Raw genomic sequence first — 13,110 nt, 5'->3', positions numbered from 1 at the left:
AACCATGTAGTAAGCTGATATCTGTGTAGTGAAGTCCCCATTATCCTAGATCAAATTGCCAATAATTGCATTGATGGGGGAATGGAAGACACAATGAGAAGACTTAAAAGTCTTAATTACTTTTTGTTCAGTGTTCTCTCTCTCTCTCTCTCTCTCTCTCTCTCTCTCTCTCTCTCTCTCTCTCTCTCTCTCTCTCTCTCTCTGTGTTTCAATCATCTTCCTCTTCGTGGTCAAGTGAGGAATGACAATGTCTAGGAACATGCAAGTAATTTAGCAGGGTGTTGCTGTTTGAAACAACTAGCAAGCAGTGTGAGATGCATTTCAACATGCAGTGCTTTATTGGAAAAAGGAATTTTCTTAAGTCAGAATGTACAGGTTTGTTTAACAGGGCTTGATTTTTTATTTTATAGACTTTTATTAATTGATCTTCAGTAAAAAGAGCTCTTTACCTAATATAAGGATTTTGGAAAAATTTTCAAATTTTAAAGCTAATTATTGGATTTTTAAAAATTTAATTGAATAAAGTCTATAGCCAAATTTATTATCTAAAAATAACGGTAAATATGATTGGTAATTTGTTGACTATGCATCCAGTCACCTTAACCACTCAAGACAGTGTTAAATTGAATGATTATATCAAAGGAAGTGGAATTGAATAAAGGAATGGATAAAAAATGTAAGTTTCTAAAGGACTTTCCACATTATTTGATGAATTTTTCAGTATTTAGTTGTTTTTTTCAGACGGACCATGATCCTCGGAACCCAGCCTATATTGCGACCCAGGGACCCCTGCCCCACACCGTGGCAGACTTCTGGCAGGTAAATGAAACTTTCGAAATACACACTGTCTTAATATACCTGTACCCAATGCCTTTGTATAATTGGATCCACAGTCTTAAGGTGGCTTAATTTACCATAAATAGTTTTTCAAATCAGCAGAAAACGTCTTGATTATGAAAAAAAAGTATGATGCATATGAACTATATGCAATTCAAATAGGCAAAAAATAAACAATATAAGGAAAAATCTGATTGTCTAAAATTTGATTTAGTAGATATGAACAAATTGAAAGGCTGAGATCAGGCGACTTTGAACTTTGGATCTGCAGTTCACAAGCCTGATATATTGACCACTGCATGAGGCTTGATGATATTTGATCTTATTGATTGAGACAATGAAGTTCACGAAACACTTAATCTTGTGACATTGTTTCATAAATACTATAAGCCTTAATTGATGTAATGAGCTTCCTCAAGATATCATTTCCCAAAGTCTTTGTGGGGAACATCTAGTATAATAATGAAAGTGACAATTGGAACCATTTTAACAAGACCTTGGACTTTCAGTAGGACGTAGATATATATTTCTTGCGTCAAAACAAGTCGTAAAGGATGCGATTTCAAGCGAAATATGTATCAATTGCATCGCATAGTCTTAGCTCAAAAGCCAGACAAATCTTGTTGATTTCAAAGAGCCATGCCTGAGTGGCCAGCAATGAAATAGACAGGCCTACGTCATATTGCTGTTTGACACAACTACCCAAAGTCCAAGATCTTATTGAAATAGTTCTAGGTTTACATAAAAGATAATTATTGGCTTACCTTAATGGTGTACTAAACACTTATGCTTTCAGATGGGTTTTAATGGATGCTGAAAAGGTCATCCAAGTTATGCAATAAAAATCTGACTGGTATATCAAGAAGTAAACATACATGTGATAAGTCAATTTTTCAGTGCCATTTATGTAAACTTTGATGTGATGATTAATTGATATAAGTACAAATATGTTTCCTTCAATGAACCTATAGAAAAGCAAAATGTTTATTTCAGTGTGAACTTTTTAATTGATCAAGAGGTGAACAATACCATGTGAACAATCAACTGTTTGCTGCTGATAATTTTTTAAATAAATATTGTCTTTTTCTTTACAATTTTTTTCATCTTCTAAAATCCATCTGAGTAAAAATGGGGTTTTGGGTAAAATAGAAAGGTACTGGGTAATCAAAAGTCCGTTTTTTATTTTCAGATGGTATGGGAGCAAGGAAGCGTTGTCATAGTGATGTTGACACGCCTGACCGAGAACGGAGAGGCCATGTGTTATCGTTATTGGCCAGAGGAAGGAAGTGACCTCTATCATATCTATGAGGTCAGTACTTTAACTTTGGGTAATGAGGACAGTGCTTTCATTTTGTCTGCAGGGTGATTTTTATGTATTTAATTAACTTAAAGTTTTCTGAGACATTATTGTTAGTCATTGCAATAATAGTAATGTAATGTTAATGTAATGGTAATGTAATGGTAATGTAATGGTAATGTAATTGTAATGTAATTGTAATGTAATGTAATGTAATGGTCTTTGATGTTTTGGAAATGAATCCAGTATGATACATGTCTGTATGGCTATATAAGATTTGATGACTGGTTGTGATTTTTCTATTCAAAAGGTTAACATATGATGAATACAAGGAGCAAGAAATACATAAGAATATTCAAAGTTAACATTTGTTTAAGATAAAAGTGATCAGTCATAGATCACTGAAGCTTTATGTACCCAGAGTTATTTAAATGTGGTCTCCTTGTTAGCTTAGCCTTTCTGTTGCAATGACCTAGGGAAGGTTACTATAGAATTCATATATATAGTGAGGAATTAATATTCGCATAAAAATGCGAGAAGCCACTCTTTTTAACATATCCCTTTCATTTTTCAGACAGAAACTATACAAAATTATAGGGGAAAAAAAAATAGTGCTAGCGATTATATATTGTCACAATTTGATACTTAACAGTGGAATCATAAAATTAAGTACTTGTGTAAAATAGAAAACAGTAAATGGTAAAACATCTAAGTATTTCAAAATCTGTTTTCCTTGAGAATGTAATTTCATGGTGGAGGACTACCCATGAATACCAAGAAAATTGAGCTGCCATTAATTCTAATGATTCCACAGTAGGTAAATAGCTAGCCATCCTTTCTGTATTTTGTGCAGGTTCACCTGGTGTCGGAACATATCTGGTGCGACGACTACCTGGTGCGGAGCTTCTACCTGAAGAACCTACAGACCAATGAGACGAGGACGGTCACTCAGTTCCACTTCCTGACCTGGCCAGACCTAGACGTTCCCAAGTCAATCAAAGCCCTGCTAGACTTCAGGAGGTAATTAGTATAATAACACAAAAATGTCCAACTAATCAACTATCTTTTTTCTATAATCCTTCCTAAACTTATAAGTCCTTTTGAAACTCAATCATATCAAAGCACTGATAGACATCTGAAGGTAAGCGAGAGAAAAGTTAACAAGGTGACCAACATTGAAACCATTTTTGTCCCTCTCAGCCTTTCGTCCTCTGTTGAAACTTTTTCCATAATATCAAAGTGCCATTGGAATTTAGAAGCTAAACTGTCAATGTAAGTTACCATGGTGTGTAAATATTTTGGGAACAAAGAAATAAAGTTAAGCTTCATAAGAACTATGTACATGAATTGAATGAATCATTTGGATCTGTTATAAATGTAAATAGATGCTGGTGATTGCTTTTAAGGTTACATGAAATAGTATATTGATAACCTAGGCAATTGTGCCTTAAATTCCCCATATATCCTCTGTGTTGAAATGTAGAAGACCAATTAAATGGTTTAATGTACCTGTAATTAGTCAGGCAAAACATTAAATTAATAGAAAATTTTGATTGCTGTTATAATAATAGGGCAACATTTTGAATTTTGATCTTTTAGACTTTAAAATTTTCACTCTTAAAAAAAATCCCTTTTTTAAATTGTTGTGTGTTGTAATATTGTGATGTTGTGTGTTACCCTTTGTTGCTTACATTGACTCAAACCAAAAAGAAACCACATTAAAAATAGCTTTAAAATCTGTCAGGAAACTTTTTTTTTCTTGCTTTTGATATTAACTTGATTAAAAATCAAAGATTTATCAAAACATCCCTTGTATTGGTGTAGTGTAAATATTATTTCTGGCTTGCTTTAGCTGTAGTAATTAGGGTCAACCAAGCTTGCCAGGGTAATTAGCCACTTCTCAATTCCTTTGACAGCTTTTGTGATTTAGCAATTGTCCACTACACAAATTGCATAGTCACAAAAGTGATCATGGATTTGATCCTGCCACTAATCTCACAACTATCTCACCATTAACAAGGCAGAGGAGGTTCCCATCTCACCATTCACTAACTTGCAAGACTGAGATATCTCGCATCTATCTCATCATTTACATGGCAGAGGAGGTTCCCAACTCACCATTCACTAACTTGCAAGACTGAGATATCTCGCATCTATCTCATCATTTACATGGCAGAGGAGGTTCCCATCTCACCATTCACTAACTTGCAAGACTGAGATATCTCATCTATCTCACCATTAACAAGTCAGGAGGTTCCCAACTCACCATTCACTAACTCTCAAGGTTGAGGTATGTCACAACTACCTCACCATTAGCAAGACAGAGGAAATTCTCATACCATCACATACTTACTTTTAAGGTTGAGGTATCTCACAACTATCTCACCATCAACGAGACAGAGGAGGTTCTAATCCAACCACTCACTAATATGCAAGGCTATAGAATACTTCAAGTATTCCTCATAGCTAATATTGAAAGTAACAAATGGGTTTGCCTGTGATGATACAGAGTGTTGTTTAAACAGGTGATTTCCAACAAACCAGATGATCAAATGCATTCACGTCACATCTCACTACCACTTTTTCACCAGCAGAATGAGATAGGGAAGCTAGGAATAATGTCAATTTTCTTGCATTGCCAGTCTTAGAATGAGACAAAAGCAGATTGTTACTTAATTTCAGAGTCACTATGAAATTAGATATCCCTAAATCTCTCATTCTTACAGAGAGTACTTTATCTCATAATCACTTAGCGAGGCACTGAATGAGATGTTACAGATTCTGACAACTTTTCTTACAACATATATGATGCAAATGCTAAGACAGAAGATAATGGCAGCTGAACTCACAGTTGATATGCCACTTACAAAATGAGATGGAAGATAGTGTCACTTTATCTCATAGCTCATTCTACATCTGCAAAAAAGAGGTGGACATGACAACTCGTATCTCACAGCTGGTTTGTCACTTGTAGTACAGGATGATAGGTTTTTTGCCACAGTTTCCAAAGGTTGAGAACAAATTGGCTACAGATTACTGAGCACCATCACTTTCATCTCTATTTAGAGAACAGTAGAGAACTGTTACATGTTATCACAGCAATGTACAGATGAGGTATGGAATAATTGTACAATTGGTTATCAAATCCAGTCTGGCAATCACCCAGTCTTTCTGAGGTACATAGAAGTTAAACTCACAGGAGGCTCATTATGATGACAGACAAACTTTAATTTCTTCACTAAAAACTTGCAACTCTTTGCCGATGAAAAGTGACCAGCAGACCAAGTTATTTTATTTGGGGGGGGGGGGGGGGGACCAATGTCTTTTTGTTTAATGGATATATGAAAAGGATCTTCACATTATGTATTCAAATTAGAGAGAGCTCTTATTTATCATAGCAAATTTCAAGATTCAAAACTTCCTGAATCTTAATCAGATAACTGACGCACCATTACAAAAAACAAAAAACGGAGGTCTTTCTGATTTGCATTATTCAACACAATTGGAGGACAACAAAACCCAAGGTGCTCTTTGCAGTTCTTGTCTCAAATATAGATGTTGTAAAGTGTCTTTAGAACAAAATGGATCAAAACTGAAAGAATGGCTTTGGAAAAATGGATAAAAAAACCTACTGTCTTTAAGTTGTGGAGATTACATAATCAGAAGAATAAAGTGTTGGAGAAATCTGGGAGAAATGGACCAAGAACGGTGCCACTGTGTCTCGTCACTCTATAGGAGAGTACATCAGAAGAGAGCCGGGATTTCTTTGATATTATTATGGTGTTGTGATGGTGTCATATTGTCACGTTATAGTATCTCTAAGAACTCGGTGTCTGTTGCTTTGATTTTTGTGTGAATGTTACAAGAGTACTTTGTCTGTGTTGTTTGCGATTCTCATAAGACATAAACTATTTGAGAATTTTTTTTGTTTTTACCCAAGGTCTTAACTAAAAGGCCATTGTTGCAATTTGAGCTTAAAATTTTCAAATATTTAATGACTAGAATGCATAATTTGTGTACATGGAATTGTATAATTTAGTGGTAATAAATAAAAGCATAGTATGAGCTAATATTACATTTATGTAACAAAGAATTTAGAGCTTTAATCATCTTGCTTGTAACTCGACCTTTCACACTAAAGATACCAAAGTAAATTATTCTGGAGAATGAACAAAGAAAAATAGGATTTGAAATTTTTTTAGCTTAAATTGTGATGCAATCCCCACTAAACTATACTTAATAAAAGAAACTGTTTCATATAAAAATCAAAAATGAAATCAAAAATGCTTACTTTCATTGAGGACTAATTTATTGTGAGTTACTTATTTGTATAATTTTGCTAAGTGCGATCTTATTTTGACAGAAAGGTGAACAAATCCTACAGAGGTCGATCCTGTCCTATTGTTGTACATTGCAGGTACGTGGTTTGGCAAAGCTCATGTTCGTAGTATTAAAAATGTGTAGATTTACTGATTAAGGAAATATTTACACAATACAGTAGATCCCTAATTAAATGCGAGGAATTAATTTCCGCATAAAATCGCGATAGGCAACCCTTGCAAATTTTAAAATCCTACTTTTATTTTTCAGTCACTTTTGAACTATAGGAAATTATAACCAAAAAATTGGTGATCGTGATTTTATAATTTCGCAATTCGATACAAAACGATGGAATCGCGAAATTAAGTACTCGCATAAAATGAGAAATTTACAATACCGTACATGGAATCATCATTATTTGTTGGGAATTAATGTTCATGGCTTTTGTGGATAATCCTTGCCCACAAATTTACACTCCCACAAACGTATAATATACAAGCATTTGATTGACATTTTTTAGACTTACTACTAATGACATTACGTCCCTACAATCCAGGAAAACTACCCACCAACATTGCCCCCTGTTAATAAAAGGGTCCACAGTATATAATGTATATTGCATGTACAATCTAACTATTGTCACTGGATGGTGTTTTATAGCAAAATGTAAAGCTTTTTAAACGGGAAATAATGCAGTACGAAGTGTGTATTTACTCTATAAGTATTGCTACTGAATGTTTTGCTTTTTTAAAGTAAAAAGACACTAAATATAGTTTAACTTTACAACGTTGCCTATATTAGAAAATCTAGTGTTTTGGCAAAATATATATATTTATTAAAGGGAAATAAATATAATAAAAAGTGTACATTTACAAAACTTACTAAGCATGGAATCAAAATGTAAATCATATACTGTAACTGTACTACATTAGGCTGTGTATTCTTTTTATAATTAGCGTTTTTGGCAGGATGCAGAAACCGCTAAATCAAGTAGATCGCCAAATGTCATGTATATATGTATTAAAATAGTCGCATTAAGGAATACGCTAATATAAATCCACGCAACGTGTTAAAAAACTAATTTCCACTAAATAACGTACACGCCACGTAAAATACGTTTACAGTATTTGAAACATACACATGTACATTTATATAGCATATATATATGACTTTATTTAGCATTGATTCTGATGTTTAATTGTAGTGATGGTTGTGGTCGAACTGGGACCTATTGCTTGATTGACATGGTACTCAACCGTATGGCCAAAGGTGAGAGGTTTAGTTAGTATACCTAGGTACAGTGAAACACAATTATAGCAAAGCATGAGGAACAATCCATTTTAATTTTTGAACAGTGAAAAACAATTTAGCAAAACACTAGGGACAAGCCATTTTTATTTTAAGTACTGTGAAACACAATTATAGCAATTTTTTAATCTTCATGTATAAGCTATTTTGATTTTTGTACTGTAAAACAAAATTTTAGCAAAGCTTCAGAAAAAAGCCATTTTGATTTTTGTGCTGTAAAATGCCATTATAGCAAAACGCGAGGGAAAAGCCATTTTGATTTTTGTGCTGTAAAATGCCATTATAGCAAAACGCGAGGGAAAAGCCATTTTGATTTTTGTGCTGTAAAATGCCATTATAGCAAAACGCGAGGGAAAAGCCATTTTGATTTTTGTGCTGTAAAATGCCATTATAGCAAAACGCGAGGGAAAAGCCATTTTGATTTTTGTACTGTGAAAGACAGATAAATCAAAGCTCCAGGAACAAGCCATTTTCATTTGTTAAAAACTGGATTTGCTACATCAGACAAGTAAAATATAATACATTTATAAGACTAGAGAAATGAAACTGACTTCGCATAAAGCATCAATTCATAATGAGTAGGTTTTGCAGCAACCTGGTGTTACTGTATTTGTGTAGGTGCTTATTTAGGTTTGAAATTATGACCTCACTCTGAAATAGTGAGGATGCTAGAATAGGAGATGGGAGATTACATTTGAAGCAGATTTTAAATCAAATTTTATTCGCGTGCGAGAAATTTTCACGAGGTTAGCAAGGTTGCCTTGTTGTCGCGAATATTTCTCACAAACCAATCCTTTGGTTATAGTTTTTATAACAAAACAGGTCTGGATAAGGCTTGGTTGCGAATATTAGTCGTCGCAAACCAGTTTATTGGCAGTTAATGGCGGAATAAAGTCGCCACCAATAAAAGTTGGTTTACAGAAACTGTTGATCTGTGTCTTTTTTTAATCTTCAAAGTTGAGAAAATTGACAACTGCCGATCTGTTTCTTTTTTTCATACCACAGAATGAATGGACTGGTAATTGTATTCACATTTCCTGCATGTGTAAACATTTTGGGTTTCTTCTTTTAACTAGGAGCGAAGGAAATAGACATTGCAGCCACCTTGGAGCACATCAGAGATCAAAGGAAAAACATGGTCAAAACTAAGGTGGGACTAATGTCATTGTAATCCAAAATATTTATTAAAATATTGGCAAGAGTCATTGAAAGTCTGGGGACATAGCTGATGTCATTGCAATCCAAAATATGAAGCACATATATTGGTTGGGTTAATATTTCATCATTTTTAATCCAAAACAAATTTCGTTAGGATTTTATTTCGTCATATTTTTATCTCTAATACGTACCACCTATGAACACTGTATTTATAAATACCTAGGATAAAAATTTGTCATGGATTTAATTTCGTTGATTAATACTGCCAACAAAAATAACAAAATAAATCCTCAATGAATATTTGTGCTTCTACAGTATTTATAATAATATTGGCAAGACTCATCTGAGCTTGCTTGTATTTATTGACAGGTAATTATTTGTTTACAAAATTAATGCCATCTTTTCTTGCTGACAGAAATTTATTGTTATGCCAGATCATGTCTTAATTTGCAAATATGTAAAAAAAACCCCAAAAAACCCAAAAATGACATGTTCAGTACATGTACTAGAATGACATTAAATGATTTTACCTACCATTTTAGGAAATAAATTCGACTTTAGTGTAATATATAGACAGCTGTAACTTGTTGTCTCCCCTGATGTTAAAACTTGGGTCTTTAGAATACAATTAATGTACTTATTATAATATTACTCTATTGATCAAGCTAAAGAGTAAACCCACTAGGCAATGCTTGTGGGTATGCCATACATTGGACTTCATTTAATGTAGGTGAGATTAATGTATGTATTAATAGATAATGATTTCATATTTGTAGGAGCAGTTCCAGTTTGCCCTAGCAGCCGTTGCAGAGGAAGTGCACGCTATATTGAAGGCTCTACCCCAGTAATGCCCCCTTGTCTCTTGTCTCCACCAGATGGGGCTCTCGTCACCCACTCAAACTCATCTCCATGGTAACAGTCATTTCAGTGTCCCTTGGTGCACGTGCACTGGCAGAGATATATATAATGTCATCTCCATACTGTGGAATATTTATTTAACTAATCAATGGATGTCAAAATCTTATAATAAGGACCCTTTGGTGTCGAGATGTATGTTCTGTTGTAATCGCCGTAAACAATCACTCTTTGAGAATTTATTTTTTATGCAGATTTATGACTTTTCTTCGCTCTGAGACATTCATGCAATTTTTTTTGGAGACAGTTTTTCGAAAAATAGATAGAAGAGAGTCAGAAGGTGTAAAGTTTTGAAATTGGATACATTAAATATGGAGGTTTTTAAAATTAAAGTAAGTGTTTATTTTTGTTTTTGTTCTGATCTTTTTATTTATCAAAAGACTGAACAATTTGAAATTGGTTTGATTTTTTTATTCAGTGAGAAATAGATTGGAAAGATGTGGAAAACCATTGTATTATCTAGTGAAAAAATCTTCTTTGAAACTATAATTGTTCATTATCTTATATTGAAAAATGTTGTGGTACTGAGAAAGAAGGAAACTATTACTGAACTGTTTTAGATTAAAACCGTTCTCAATAACTTATTACATTTAAATACAAACTATTTCTGTCTTTTATACTCTGTTTATTTCATTATTAGTTTTACTTGTATGTGCAACAAAATTTGATCATGAAAATGGAACTGAATTTATTGCTGGTTTTTCAGACACTCTTCTAGAAATGTTGAACAAGATACCAATACTTACTGTATTCAGGGAAATATTTGCCTTCGTTTTATTTTCGCCCCTTTAACCCTCGTGTGAGTGGGCAATTGAGAAACTGGGCAAACTTCAACGTCTTAAATTATTGCTCTTAGAACACTGTCTGGGCGAATTCAAGATGGGGCGAAACTGTTTGCAAGTGTAGAATGGCAAAAAGTACGAGGGGCGAAAATTACCCTGCATACAGTAGTTAAATTTCTATTGACTTGTTAAGTTTTGAAGATTTTATGCTCTACTTAATAATTATGTATTGTGATACATGTAGCTAGCTCAGTGATATGGTTTCTGTTTTACTTTGTTGTGGATTCTGAGGCAGTTCTAATATTCTGTACAATGTGAACAAATACTGGATATAAGATCATTTTTGAGGTTTATCTACACTTTTTGATAAAATTATAAATTCTTTGTTTGACAGGTTTGATTTGTCCCAAGGAAATCTTAATTATAGTAGATATGCACATATTTTCATAACAAAATCAGACAGAACGTAAAAATTGAGCATCTTTGAATGAAAAATTTATGTTAAAATAAATTGCATTAAGAGTTATCTCTCTTATTAGGAGGTCTAAGTACCTTATTATTTTTTTTTTTACCAATACCTTTTATTTAGTGCAATAGAATAACTCCCGTTGTGTTCAACTATTTATTTTGTGTATATAAGTAATAGATTTGTCAAAAATGATAAATTCTTTCCTCCTTATATTAAAAGAGTTGAAATCTCTAATACAGTGTGCATACTTTGTTTAATTTTACAAATTTAAGAACAAAATTGTCTTACCGACACCGATTCTTTTCTTTTACTGTTTTTTTTGTGTCCAGATTTTCATGATACTTACAAGCTTATTGAATCATGTCTAATTGACTCAACTGATTTTGAAAACCCACTGAATTATATTTTTTTGTGAATTTTGTCACTTGTTGTTAAATCCCACCTCTTTCAATTTACATTTGTACTTTTTCTTACAGGTTTTTTTCCTGTTGATATTTTTGACAGATATGAAATGCAGATGATTCAGTTTTAAAAAAATTACAATGGCAAGATAACTGATTCTTTTGCATTTGTACACTTTTTTGTAATGTCACACTTTATTGATATAAATCTTTATATTATTATATTTTGTTATACATTTGCAAGAAATAGGTAAAAGGTTGAAATAAGAAGTAAAAACTTGCTTTTATTTATCAGAAAGTCTATCAGGGCTAAGGAAAAGGCTTAAAGAACATGATGTAGATCTTCTGAAGAAGAAAGTTATTATAAAGTTCTGAATTGTTTCAGTATTTATATTTCACAATATCTTGAAAGTGAATGAACTTTTAATATTCCTAAACCCTAAAATTCAAAATACCTTTTTTCTATAAGTTTTGCATGTTCTTGAAAAATTATGAATAAAATTATCTTCATTTAGCATATCAAAATGTTTTGACTCATTTTGATGACAAGAATACTTCTTTCTTATATCTCGACCTCTATGTTTTCTTGTGTTAATGTAGTGTAATCTATGTGGAAATAAATTGTTGATGCAATATTGACACAGATGTGGTTTTATTTTATACATATATACTAGTATTTAGATAAACTTAATATTAGTATAAAAAAGGATTATATATGTGATATAGCCTTTTAATATTTTTACTCCAAAAAATGAAATTTTGAATGGAGTTTCAATGTGTGTTAACAAATTAACTTTAAAAAAGTGAATTATCTGAATGATTTCATAATTATGGTTATTGGATTGATTCCTTATTCCTTAAATGGAGTTTTCTTTAAATAAAAATGATATAATTTTACAAAATTGACGTTGCTATACAAAAGTTAATATTTCTTAATTTGGTATTTTTAATAGGAAAACCTAGAGTAGAGTTAAGCATATTCCAGTGCTATTTTTTATATGATATGTAAAACGGTATGAACAATGACAAGTGAATATGGAGCTTAAGCCACCATAACCAAATGTAGAAAACCAAATGTAGAGAAAAAAGAAAGACATTTCTGTTTTTGAAAAAAAAAAAATGACCAATTTATGAGTGAACCTATAGATACGCACAAGTATTAAGCGAAGTTAACAAACATTTACATTGTTGCAACTATATAGAAATATTAAAAATGTTCACAGAAGTACATGTATGATGACCATGGTTGGTCACTTGATCTAATTCCTTGGAACCCTAAGGTTCCTACAGCAGATTTGAAAACGAAATGTATTACTCAAGTTCGTAGACCTTTAGACCGTTCAACATTGTTTAAAGGTATTCAAAGTATAATGAAGGAACATTAATTTTGAATCATTTTACACTAGTTAAATATTTATTGATAGACAACAATGAAAGTAAAATAAACCAATTTCAAATGACTGCAAGCATAAAAGAAGCCGGTCATTTTGCACCTTAATATTTTTGCAGAGTTATCCCTCCTTGATGAAAAGAATAAAATTTTAATTTTGTTCAAATATCTGCGGTAAATGGCTAATTTTTAATTCATTAATTAATAAAGTTAAGAGCTTGTACCAAGATATT

At 32.4% G+C, this 13,110-nt stretch overlaps 1 protein-coding gene across 2 annotated transcripts in view; it reads left to right on the top strand.

The window, feature by feature from the left end:
- The window catches only part of LOC105342881 (receptor-type tyrosine-protein phosphatase N2), an 85,138-nt gene extending 73,012 nt beyond the window's left edge, over nt 1–12,126 (top strand). For both annotated transcript variants that reach the window (XM_034454427.2, XM_011449966.4), the window contains 7 exons: nt 742–819; nt 2,027–2,146; nt 2,988–3,154; nt 6,498–6,551; nt 7,659–7,723; nt 8,839–8,912; nt 9,697–12,126. In XM_034454427.2, the coding sequence (XP_034310318.2) occupies nt 742–819; nt 2,027–2,146; nt 2,988–3,154; nt 6,498–6,551; nt 7,659–7,723; nt 8,839–8,912; nt 9,697–9,768 (630 nt within the window). In that variant the 3' untranslated portion in view covers nt 9,769–12,126. The remainder of the gene's footprint in view (nt 1–741; nt 820–2,026; nt 2,147–2,987; nt 3,155–6,497; nt 6,552–7,658; nt 7,724–8,838; nt 8,913–9,696) is intronic.
- Nucleotides 12,127–13,110: the final 984 nt, after the last annotated feature.

The sequence above is a fragment of the Magallana gigas genome, chromosome 10 (genome assembly GCF_963853765.1).
Source record: "Magallana gigas chromosome 10, xbMagGiga1.1, whole genome shotgun sequence".
Classification (NCBI taxonomy): domain Eukaryota; kingdom Metazoa; phylum Mollusca; class Bivalvia; order Ostreida; family Ostreidae; genus Magallana; species Magallana gigas.
This window is presented reverse-complemented; position numbering and strand designations above follow the sequence as displayed.